Source organism: Chelonia mydas, chromosome 23, assembly GCF_015237465.2.
Source record: "Chelonia mydas isolate rCheMyd1 chromosome 23, rCheMyd1.pri.v2, whole genome shotgun sequence".
Lineage (NCBI taxonomy): Eukaryota > Metazoa > Chordata > Testudines > Cheloniidae > Chelonia > Chelonia mydas.
In genome coordinates, this window is record NC_051263.2 from 17277520 (window position 1) to 17290258 (window position 12739).

General features: G+C 65.3%; 1 protein-coding gene across 1 annotated transcript; it reads right to left on the minus strand.

The window, feature by feature from the left end:
• Positions 1-938: 938 nt before the first annotated feature.
• FGF21 (fibroblast growth factor 21) lies at positions 939-3552 on the minus strand. Its single transcript, XM_027819103.3, has 3 exons — positions 2895-3552; positions 2466-2569; positions 939-1706 (listed from the first exon to the last, which is right to left on the minus strand). The coding sequence occupies exons 1-3, from the start codon at positions 3133-3135 to the stop codon at positions 1404-1406; spliced, it is 648 nt and encodes a 215-aa protein (XP_027674904.2). The 5' UTR covers positions 3136-3552; the 3' UTR covers positions 939-1403.
• Positions 3553-12739: the final 9187 nt, after the last annotated feature.

Below are 12739 nucleotides of genomic sequence, written 5' to 3' on the forward strand. Positions count from 1 at the left end.
CACCCCAAATACCCCCTAGCCCCCAGTTAGCTACCCCCAGAGCCCCATCTATCCCCATAGCCACCCATCTATCCCCATAGTCCCCCTCTATCCCCGTAACCTCTTATTATCCCCATAGCCCCCTCTAGCTCGCCCCATAGCCCCCTCTAGCTAGCCCCATAGCTCCCATCTAGCCCCATAGCCTCCTCTAACTATCCCCATAGCCCCCATCTAACCCCATAGCCCCAATAGCTACCCCATAGCCCCCCATCTAACCCCATAGCCCCCTCTAACTATCCCTATAGCCCCCCATCTATCCCCATAGCCCCCTCTAGCTAGCCCCATAGCTCCTATCTACCCCCATAGCCCCCTCTAACTATCCCCATAGCCCCCCATCTAACCCCATAGCTCCCACTAGCTATTCCCATAGCCCCCCATCTAACCCCATAGCCCCCACTAGCTAGCCCCATAGCCCCCACCTCTCGCTCCCCAGGCTCTCGTTGTTACGAAGCAGGGAATCTGCTCACAGGCGGCTCTCAGCTCTCTGGGCCCTCCCGGGCCGTCGGCCTGTCGCTCCCCCCCCCCGCACCCCACACGGCCGAGTGGGGCGGCTGGGGCAATATGGAGGCAGCAGCGTGTGTGGAAGTGTCCCGCGCTCTCCCAGCTGGCCGCTGGGTGTAGGGAGAAGACAGGATCAGCAGGAGGCGCTCTCCCCTCGTGGTCAGGGCTGGCCGCAATGCCCCAAGGCGGCGCTGGGCTGCAGGGAGCAGGGCGGGGGGCTCAGCAGGGGCCGCTGGGCGGCACTAGGGGGCGCTGTGCCACACTGCACCAGTTGGGTCCCCGGACTCGCTTTCGGTCATGCCCCCGGCCTCATTTCCACCGGTTCGTCCTGCCCCAAACTCCCTTTTCCAACCCCGGACTTTGCATCAACCCAGAAATCGTACCGCTCCCCCCACAGAGACCAGGACACCCAGGGCGGGTTTGGCTCACACCAGTTCTTTATTCTCAAGCCATTGGCCACGAAGCCACCACGGACCCCGCAATAAATAGCCAGTCCTGGAACGATGCCCCAATAAATAGCAGGAATCCCCTCGCCTGCCCGCCCCAGCCAGCCACGGATTCCACGAACCCGCTCAATAAATAAACCCATCTGGCTAATAAATAAGTTATTAAATATGTAAAAAAATTGGAACCAAATACGGCTGGTGGGAAGCGGCCCGTAGGACCGATGGCGCTGCGTCTCACGGACCACTGTCTGCATCAGTCTACTCAGCGCTGGCATCCATAGAGTCCCAGTCCAGGGGAAATCAGTCCCGGAGCCAGGGAGAGAACCCAGGAGTCCTGCCTCCCAGCGCCCCTCTGCTCTAACCACTAGACCCTGCTCCCCTCCCTGAGCCGGGCAGGGGACCCAGGAGTCCCGGCTCTCAGAAGATGTAGCTGGGGCTCAGGACCCGGGAGAGGCGGCCCATCATGCTGAGGGGGTCGGAGGACTCCACATCCAGCGGCGGGTCGCCGTAGAAGTCGTATTCCAGCAGGACGGGCTCCACCGGCACCCGGCTGACCATGGGCAGGAAGTGGAAGAGACGGGGGGCCGGGTGCCCCCGGGCCCCAGGGGGCCCCTCCGCAGGCCTCAGGCTGACAGGGATGTTGCGGGTCTCAGAGAAGTAGAGGTTGTACCCATCGCGCTGAACCTTCTCCCGGAAATTACAGGCCTCCGAGTATGAGCTCTGCGGGGGAGGGAGATTATAGGGGTGCAGGTGAGCAGCTGTGTCTGAGGATCCTCCCTGCTCTAAGCATTAGACCTCACTCCCCTCCCAGAGCTCACAAGAGAACCCAGAAGTCCTGGCTCCCCCCACTCTAACCACTAGAACCACTCCCCTCCCAGAGCCGGGGAGAGAACCCAGGAGTCCAGACTCCCAGCCTGTGCCGTGACACAGCCCCCCCCCGCCCCTCCGGTCTAACCACTAGACCCCACTCCCCTCCCAGAGCCAGGGAGAGAACCCAGGAGTCCAGACTCCCAGCCTGTGCCGTGACACAGCCCCCCCCGCCCCCCCGATCTAACCACTAGACCCCACTCCCCTCCAAGAGCTGGGGAGAGAACCCAGGAGTCCTGACTCCCAGCCTGTGCCGTGACACAGTGCCCCCCCGCCCCCCCTGCTCTAACCACTAGACCCCACTCCCCTCCCAGAGCCGGGGAGAGAACCCAGGAGTCCAGACTCCCAGCCTGTGCCGTGACACAGCCCCCCCAGCTCTAACCACTAGACCCCACTCCCCTCCAAGAGCTGGGGAGAGAACCCAGGAGTCCTGACTCCCAGCCCCCCTTGCTCTAACCACTAGACCCCCCCTCCCCTTGCAGAGGCAGGATGGCAGGGAGGGGGAGAGATGCAGGGCTGGAGGGGCCCTTTGGTTGGCTGTGTGTCCCCCTCTCCCATCTAGCTAACCCCCCAGACCCTAACCCTACCCCCTGCTGCCGGGGTTCCACTCACCGCCCCATGCAGATGCCCGCTGGGATCCATGCACAGAAACAGGAGCGTTTTCATCCCTTGCATCCGGATCACACCAGGTTTCACCGCCTTAATCTCCATCAGACCTGCAGCACCCGAGGCAGAGCAAAGTCAGCAAGGGAACCCAGGCGTCCGGGCTCCTAGCCCTGCTCCTCTGCTCTAACCAGCTAGACCCCACTCCCCTCCCAGAGCCAGGCAGAGAACTCAGGAGTCTTGGCTCCCAGCCCCCGCCACGCTCTAACCACTCGACCCCACTCCCCTCCCAGAGCCTGTGACAGAACCCAGGAGTCCTGGCTCCCAGCCCTCCCCCGTTCTAACCACTAGACCCTCCCAGAGCCAGGGAGAGAACCCAGGAGTCCTGGTTCCCAACTGCCCTCCCCCCGCCCATCGCCATCACCCACCGGTACTCACTGTAGGGGGTCTGGTCGGGGGCCCCGCGCACCTCGCCCTGCGGGGTGATCTCCAGGTACAGCTGCGTGTGGGTGTTAGCTGTGTACAGGTGTCGGAGCCGAACCTGCCCGTCGAACTGGTACAGGGGGCTGGAGTTCTGCAGGGGGGCGGCCTGGGAGGGAGCGGGGGGCCGGGTCCCCCACATCAGGGCAGCCAGCAGCAGCCAGGACTCCGCTGGGACGGGGGTCGAGCTACCCCACATGCCGAGGGCTGACAGGCAGTGCCGGATCCGAGCCCAAACCAGGGAGAGAACCCAGGCGTCCTGGCGCCCCCCCTGCTCTAACCACTAGACCTCACTCCCCTCCGAGAGCCGGCGAGAGAACCCAGGCGTCCGACAGCAGCAATGCTCCAAGCCGAGCAGGCAGCCCAGTGGGGGTGAGTTGTGTTTCCTTGGCAGGTCAGTGCGGGGGACGTGCGAGGGGCTCCCGGCCCGTCTCTGGCTGCTCCTGTTTTTCTGAGCCCGGAGGGTCCCCTGGGCACCTATTTATCCCCCCGGGCAGGGTCCCCCCCCCCGTGGGCCTGAGTCATGGGACCGCTCTGGTCACTGACTCGCGGAGCGTCCGGCCAGCCGCGGCCACATAAAAGGAACCTGATGCAACTCGGGGAAAGGAAGGGGGGGGAGGAGCAGCCGGGGTCCCCCATCCCCCATCCCCCTGGGTTCCCCAGGCCCCCATCCTCCTATCCGGGGTCCCCATCCCCCAGGGAGCCCAGCGCCCCCGGGTCCCCTGGCACCCTCACTCCCAGCTACCATCCCTCCAGGGTCCCCCGGCCCCCCACCAGGATCCCTCAACATCCCCCTCCAGGATCCCCAGCCCCTCTGTCCTTCCCGCCCCCCCGGGGTCCCCATGCCCCCAGCTCTCCCTTCAGGGTCTCCAGTTCCTATCCCTCTGGGCTCCCCAGCCCCCCACCCCCCCCCAGGATCCCCCCAATCCCCCCTTCAGGGTCCCCTGCACTCCTGTTCTGCCCTCCCCCCAGGGTCACCAGCCTCCCCATCCCTCTGGGATCCCCCCAACCCCCCCCAAGGGTCCCCATCTCCCCATCTCAGGGTCTGCATCCCCCCTTCCCTCTTTTCCTCCAGGGTCCCCCAACACCCTAACCCCCCAATCCCTCCTGGCCCCCCCGACACCCAGATACCATCTACCACCATCCCTCCCCTATCTCCAGACACCCCTGCTGCCAGCTATCCTTCCACTGCCCCCCCACTGTTTTTCGGGGTTCACACCACCACCCATCCCTGTGGGAGCAGAGCTCTTTGGGGGAAGGGGAACATGGCGGTCCAGTGGTCAGAGAATGGGAGCGTGTGTTGGGGAGCCAGGACACCTGGGTTCTCTCCCTGGCTCAGGAAGGGGGTGGGGGATCGAGTGGTTAGAGTGGGGGGGAGGGGAGAGGCAGGATTCCTGGGTTTGCTCACCACCATCCCCTTTGCCCCAGTCGCTCATTCAGGCCTGTGGCCATGCCCACCACCAGGGCACGTAGGCACAATGATTTCATCCCCGGGGACTTGGGACTTTGGGCCCGAAAGTGCTCACGCAGAACAGGCCGGGCTAGAGCAGCCTGTGTGTGCCCCTGGACCCCCTGCCGGAGGGGCCGGGTCCTGCGGGGTGTGTGTGTCCCTGGCGCCCCCTGCTGGAGGGGCAGGGCCCTGCGCTGTGTGTGTGTCCCTGGCGCCCCCTGCTGGAGGGGCCGGGTCCTGCGCTGTGTGTGCGTCCCTGGAGCCCCCTGCTGGAGGAGCCGGGCCCTGCGGGGTGTGCGCGTCCCTGGCGCCCCCTGCTGGAGGGGCCGGGCCCTGCACTGTGTGTGTGTCCCTGGCGCCCCCTGCTGGAGGGGCCGGGCCCTGTTCTGTGTGTGCGTCCCTGGCGCCCCCTGCCGGAGGGGCCGGGCCCTGCGCTGTGTGTGCGTCCCTGGGGCCCCCTGCCGGAGGAGCCGGGCCCTGCGCTATGTGTGTGTCCCTGGCGCCCCCTGCCGGAGGGGCCGGGCCCTGCGCTGTGTGTGTGTCCCTGGCGCCCCCTGCTGGAGGGGCCGGGCCCTGTGCTGTGTGTGTGTCCCTGGCGCCCCCTGCAGGAGGGGCGGGGTCCTGCGCTGTGTGTGTGTCCCTGGAGCCCCCTGCTGGAGGAGCCGGGCCCTGCGCTATGTGTGTGTCCCTGGCGCACCCTGCTGGAGGAGCCGGGCCCTGCGCTGTGTGTGCGTCCCTGGGGCCCCCCGCTGGAGGGGCCAGGCCCTGTGCTGTGTGTGTGTCCCTGGCGCCCCCTGTTGGAGGGGTGGGGTCCTGCGCTGTGTGCACATCCCTGGTGCCCCCTGTTGGAAGGGCGGGGCCCTGCGCTGTGTGTGTGTCCCTGGCGCCCCCTGCTGGAGGGGCAGGGTCCTGCGCTGTGTGTGCGTCCCTGGTGCCCCTGCAGGAGGGGCGGGGTCCTGCATGCTGTGTGTGTCCCTGGCGCCCCCCGTTGGAGGGCCGGGGTCCTGCGCTGTGTGTGCATCCCTGGCGCCCCCTGCTGGAGGGGCCGGGCCCTGCGCTGTGGGTGTGTGGGTGTTAAAGCAGCTACTCAGAACATCTGCAAAACCTCACAACATCCGGTTGCGTGTGTACAGCTAACAGGATTAGTTTATTGTGGAACGTGGTGTCTGTTGGATGCGGGGGCGTAGGGGGGCTGGGAGCCAGGACTCCTGGGTCCTTATCCCTAGCTCTGGGAGGGGAGTGGGCTCTAGTGGGTTAGAGCTGGGGGGGCTGGGAGCCAGGACTCCTGGGTTCTCTCAAGGTTCATCTCCTGGCTCTCAAACAGTAAACAGAGCCGATGAAAATATAAATATTTGGCTTTGCCTCATGGCCAGACAGGGGGGCGCCCAGTAGGCCAAAGGCTGGGCTGCAGGGATGAGCCCGATTGTGCCCAGTTCCCAGGTCTGGCATGGGCAGCTCCCATCCCTTCCTGGTGCAAGTCGTGCAGCTGGCCCGGCCTCCATGGACCCACACCTCCTTCCCCTTTGGGCACTGTGCCAAGGGCCCACCCCTGGCACTAAGGGCCCCACGCCGGGTCCTGATGCCCCGCCCTGCCATGCCCACCCCTGGCATTATGGGCCCCACACCGGGTCCCAATGCCCCAGCCCTGCCATGCCCACCCCTAGCATTATGGGCCCCACACCGGGTCCCAATGCCCCAGCCCTGCCATGCCCACCCCTGGCATTACGGGCCCCATACCGGGTCCCAATGCCCCAGCCCTGCCATGCCCACCCCTGGCATTACGGGCCCCACACCGGGTCCCGACGCCCCTGCCATGCCCACCCCTGGCATTATGGGCCCCACACTGGGTCCCAATGCCCCAGCCCTGCCATGCCCACCCCTGGCATTACAGGCCCCACACTGGGTCCCGACGGCCCAGCCCTGCCATGCCCACCCCTGGCATTACGGGCCACACACCGGGTCCCGACGCCCCAGCCCTGCCATGCCCATTCATGGCATAACAAGCCCCACACTGTGTCCCAATGCCCCAGCCCTGCCATGCCCACCCCTGGCATTACGGGCCCCATACCGGGTCCCAATGCCCCAGCCCGCCATGCCCACCCCTGGCATTACGGGCCCCACACCGGGTCCCGACGCCCCAGCCCTGCCATGCCCACCCCTGGCATTACGGGCCCCACACCGGGTCCCGACGCCCCTGCCATGCCCACCCCTGGCATTATGGGCCCCACACTGGGTCCCAATGCCCCAGACCTCCCATGCCCACCCCTGGCATTACGGGCCCCACACTGGGTCCCGACGGCCCAGCCCTGCCATGCCCACCCCTGGCATTACGGGCCCCACACCGGGTCCCAATGCCCCAGCCCTGCCATGCCCACCCCTGGCATTACAGGCCCCACACTGGGTCCCGACGGCCCAACCCTGCCATGCCCACCCCTGGCATTACGGGCCACACACCGGGTCCCGACGCCCCAGCCCTGCCATGCCCATTCATGGCATAACAAGCCCCACACTGTGTCCCAATGCCCCAGCCCTGCCATGCCCACCCCTGGCATTACGGGCCCCACACTGGGTCCCGATGCCCCAGCCCTGCCATGCCCACCCCTGGCATAACAAGCTCCACACCGGGTCCCAATGTCCCAGCCCTGCCATGCCCACCCCTGGCATTACGGGCCCCACACTGGGTCCCGACGGCCCAGCCCTGCCATGCCCACCCCTGGCATTACGGGCCCTACACCGGGTCCCAATGCCCCACCCCGCCATGCCCACCCCTGGCATTACAGGCCCCACACTGGGTCCCGACGGCCCAGCCCTGCCATGCCCACCCCTGGCATTACGGGCCCCACACCGGGTCCCGACGCCCCAGCCCTGCCATATCCACCCCTTGAATAACAAGCCCCATACCGGGTCCCGACGCCCCAGCCCTGCCATGCCCACCCCTCGCATTACGGGCCACACACCGGGTCCCGACGCCCCAGCCCTGCCATGCCCACCCATGGCATAACAAGCCCCACACTGTGTCCCAATGCCCCAGCCCTGCCATGCCCACCCCTGGCATTACGGGCCCCACACTGGGTCCCGACGGCCCAGCCCTGCCATGCCCACCCCTGGCATTACGGGCCCCACACCGGGTCCCAATGCCCCAGCCCTGCCATGCCCACCCCTGGCATTACAGGCCCCACACTGGGTCCCGACGGCCCAGCCCTGCCATGCCCACCCCTGGCATTACGGGCCACACACCGGGTCCCGACGGCCCAGCCCTGCCATGCCCACCCCTGGCATTACGGGCCACACACCGGGTCCCGACGCCCCAGCCCTGCCATGCCCACCCCTGGCATTATGGGCCCCACACCGGGTCCCGACGCCCCAGCCCTGCCATGCCCACCCATGGCATAACAAGCCCCACACTGTGTCCCAATGCCCCAGCCCTGCCATGCCTACCCCTGGCATTACGGGCCCCACACTGGGTCCCGACGGCCCAGCCCTGCCATGCCCACCCCTGGCATTATGGGCCCCACACTGGGTCCCAATGCCCCAGACCTCCCATGCCCACCCCTGGCATTACGGGCCCCACACTGGGTCCCGACGGCCCAGCCCTGCCATGCCCACCCCTGGCATTACGGGCCCCACACTGGGTCCCGACGGCCCAGCCCTGCCATGCCCACCCCTGGCATTGCGGGCCCCACACCGGGTCCCGACGCCCCAGCCCTGCCATGCCCATTCATGGCATAACAAGCCCCACACTGTGTCCCAATGCCCCAGCCCTGCCATGCCCACCCCTGGCATTACGGGCCCCACACTGGGTCCCGATGCCCCAGCCCTGCCATGCCCACCCCTGGCATAACAAGCTCCACACCGGGTCCCGACGCCCCAGCCCTGCCATGCCCACCCCTGGCATTACGGGCCCCACACTGGGTCCCGACGGCCCAGCCCTGCCATGCCCACTCCTGGCATTACGGGCCCCACATCGGGTCCCAATGCCCCACCCCTGCTATGCCCACCCCTGGCATTACGGGCCCCACACTGGGTCCCGACGGCCCAGCCCTGCCATGCCCACCCCTCGCATTACGGGCCACACACCGGGTCCCGACGCCCCAGCCCTGCCATGCCCACCCATGGCATAACAAGCCCCACACTGTGTCCCAATGCCCCAGCCCTGCCATGCCCACCCCTGGCATTACGGGCCCCACACCGGGTCCCGACGCCCCAGCCCTGCCATGTCCACCCCTTGAATAACAAGCCCCATACCGGGTCCCGACGCCCCAGCCCTGCCATGCCCACCCCTGGCATTATGGGCCACACACCGGGTCCCGACGCCCCAGCCCTGCCATGCCCACCCCTGGCATTACGGGCCCCACACTGGGTCCCGACGCCCCAGCCCTGCCATGCCTACCCCTGGCATTACGGGCCCCACACTGGGTCCCGACGGCCCAGCCCTGCCATGCCTACCCCTGGCATAACAAGCCCCACACTGTGTCCCAATGCCCCAGCCCTGCCATGCCCACCCCTGGCATTATGGGCCCCATACCGGGTCCCGACGCCCCAGCCCTGCCATGCCCACCCCTGGCATTACGGGCCTCACACCGGGTCCTGACGCCCCAGCCCTGCCATGCCCACCCCGGCATTATGGGCCCCACACCGGGTCCCGACGCCCCAGCCGTGCCATGCCCACCCCTGGCATTAGGGGCCCCACACCGGGTCCCGACGCCCCAGCCCTGCCATGCCCACCCATGGCATAACAAGCCCCACACTGTGTCCCAATGCCCCAGCCCTGCCATGCCCACCCCTGGCATTATGGGCCCCATACCGGGTCCCGACGCCCCAGCCCTGCCATGCCCACCCCTGGCATTACGGGCCTCACACCGGGTCCTGACGCCCCAGCCCTGCCATGCCCACCCCGGCATTATGGGCCCCACCCCGGCTCCCGATGCCCCAGCCGTGCCTACCCCTGGCATTAGGGGCCCCACACCGGGTCCCGACGCCCCAGCCCTGCCATGCCCACCCCCGGCATTATGGGCCCCACCCCGGCTCCCGACGCCCCAGCCGTGCCTACCCCTGGCACTACGGGCCCAGGCTGGGGCCTGAAGACAGGCGGTGCCCGCACCGGTTTCTGCAGACTCATCTGTACCCACGGGCTCAGCGCTCAGGCCGGGCCGTGGCTCACCCAGACCTGGCTGGCGTTTGTGTGTCAGCGGGGGGACCGGGCGGGGGGGGGTTCAGCTTCGCTGGGACTTTGCCTGACACACACGGGCGCGGTGCCAGGGAAAACATGACCCCAGCTGCCCCCCGCTGCCCGAGCCAAGCTGGCCCCTGATGCAACTTCGCACTTGCCTGCAGCTGAGCATCCAGCCCCTTCCCCCAGCTTGTCCCAAGAGACCCCCCCCCCGCCAGTATCCCCAAGGCCCCCCAGGCCAGGGCCCCCCCAACCCACATCCCCAGGGGACCCCCAAGCCAGGCCCGCCCCAGCCCGCATCCCCAGGGCCCCCCGGGCTCCCCAGCCCATGTCCCCAGCCTCCCTCCCCCCAGCTTTGATGACTTGCAATTTCGATCTCATCCGAAAGGAATGTGCTGTCATGTGCCCTGCAGCTGCGGGCAGGGGCTCTTGATAGGGGGACCCCTTCACCCGGCCCGAGAAACAAGGGCCAGGAGCAAGGACACCTGGGTTCTCTCCTGGCTTGGGGAGGGGAAGGGAGTGGGGTCTAGTGGGTAGAGCAGGGGGCTGGGAGCCAGGACTCCTGGGTTCTTTGCCGGCTGCCGCCAGGCCCAGCTCATGAGGAAACCAGTCACCCCCCATGACGACACCCTCCATCCATCCCAAATATCCACCCCCCCACCCCATACAAAGCACGTTCCAGGATGCACTTCCGATCCCCCGCATCCGAGCCTGCGTCAGGCCAGGGCTGGGTACAGCTGGCGGGGGCGAGGGGGTGACGGATGGCTCAGCCCGGCCTCCAGGTGGCTCCAATCTAAATATTTACACCCTTCCTGCCCCCGATGGGGCTGATGCGGGTGGGGGGGGAGCGGGGAGGGTGGAGGGGCAGGCAGCTGACCCTGGCCACAGACCAGCAGGGCAGAAGGGGTGATGTAAAAGGGGCTGGGGGCGCAGAGGGAACAAAGGAAGAAATGGAAAGTACCCATCAGTAAAAAGGGAGAAGGGAAAAGTGAAAAACTCGAAAGAACAAAAGAACAAATGAAAAAGGGGGAAGAATGAATGAAAAACTGGAAAGAACGAATGAAAAGCTACGAAGAATTTGTGAAACACTAGAAAGAACCAGAGACCGAATAAAAAATGAGGAAAAACGAATGAAAAGCTAGGAAGAATAAATGAAAAACTGGATGGAACAAATGAAAAGCTAGAAAGAATTTGTGAAACACTAGAAAGCACCGGAGAATGAATAAAAAACAAGGAAAAATGAATGAACACTGGGAAGAATGAATGAAAAAACTGGAACGAACGAATGAAAAGCTAGAAAGAACCAGAGAACGAAGAGAAAACGAGGAAAAACGAATGAAAAACTGGGAAAAAATGAATGAAAAACTGGAATGAATGAATGGAAAGCTAGAAAGAACCAGAGAACGAATAGAAAATGAGGAAAAACAAATGAAAAACCAGGAAAAAATGAATGAAAAACTGGAACGAACGAATGAAAAGCTAAGAAGAATTTGTGGAACACGAGAAAGAACCAGAGACGGAATGAAAACCTAGAACAAACCCGAGAACAAACGAAAAACTTGGAAAAATGAAAACTAGGAAGAATGAATGGAGACTGTGACGAAGCGGGACTGTTCTTAATGTTTCCTCTGAATAGTGTGGGGGTGCCTCAGTTTCCCCTAGGCAGTTCTTAAGTATCTAGGTGGTGGGATAAGGATGTATGATCCTTGCAGAGCCCTAGAGGGCAGGTGTGTGCAGGGGTCTGGACACAGACAATGGGCGACACCCTGTTTCCTGGCCACTGATGGCCCGGGCCCTTCCCCCCTGCAAGGTGAGAGCTAAAGGGTTGGAGAACAAAGGAATCAGGTGCCTTCCTGGCCCGGGAAAGGGACAAAGCCCAGAGGAGGGGGTTGGGGGGCTGGAGAGAGTCAGTTTGGGGCTGGCCGGGACATGGAGTGAAGGGCAGACGTGGTTGTCTGGCTCCCTGGCCCCCAAAATGGACCCGGCTGAGGGGTCCTGTTCTCTGCACCTACAAGCTCTGGTTTAGACCATGTTCCTGTCGTCTAATAAACCTCCTGTGTTACTGGCTGGCTGAAAGTCACGTCTGACTGCAGAGTTGGGGGGCAGGACCCTCTGGCTTCCCCAGGACCCCGCCTGAGTGGACTCGCTGGGGGAAGTGCCCGGAGGGGCAGGGGAGGCTGGAGGCTCCGGGGTCAGCCCCAGGAAGGTGGAGCCGGGGGAGCTGTGTGCCCTGCAGACAGGCTGCTCCGGGAGAGGAGACTCCCCCAGAGTCCTGCCTGGCTGCGTGGGGAGCAGATCCAGAGCAGCATCCGGGGACCCCGTGAGAGAGACACAGAAAGACAGAAAGAGAAAACCACGAAAGAAAGAGGCACTTGAAAGCTGAACGAGCAAAAGCGAGGGGCAGGGGAGGATCCCGGCCCCAAGAAACAAAAGAAAAGGACAAGACAAAAGAAAAGCTGGAGGAGGGAGGCCAGGAGCGGTGAAGGGAAGGCAGCCCCAGTGAGGGGGGCGGTGGCAGATCGGGAAGTAGGGGGCTCCATCAGAAGAGAGGACCCCACCAGCTCAGCCACCGTGGGGAGAGAGGAAAGGCCCCATTCCCCACCCCCCTGAGCCAGCCAGTCCCTGCCCTGGGGCCGGATGGGACCCCCCCTAGAGGGGAAGGGCCCCGGGCCCCATTCCCAGCCCCCCTGAGACAGCCAGTCCCTGCCCTGGGGCTGGGTGGGACCCCCCTAGAGGGGAAAGGCTCTGTGTCCATCCCTCCCCCCCCACCCCGCCGGGGGCTGTTTGGGGTCCTGGGGCTCTGGCTGGGCCAGTCCCTTTGCTTCTGGCTCGCTGTTTACACGGCTCCCCCTAGCCCCGGCTATAAGACCTCCCAGCTCGGCTCGGCCCAGCCCGGCCCTGACGTCGCAGGGGTGAGATCCGCTGGGCCAGCACCGCTCAGCTCATGGGGCATCAGCCAGACCCCCGGGCCGGGTCAGGGACCGGCAGCTGGGCCCCACAGGAGAGCCGGGCCCTGGGCCACAGGGGCTGAGCAATGCCGGGGGAGGAGGGGAATGGGGCAATGCCCCGCCCCCCCACTGAGCTATAGGCCAGCTCCTCTCCCCCTCCATCCCCCAACTCCCCCCTCAATCCCTTCCTTCAGCCCAGTTCCTCTCTAAGCCCTCCTGCCCTATGATCACGGTT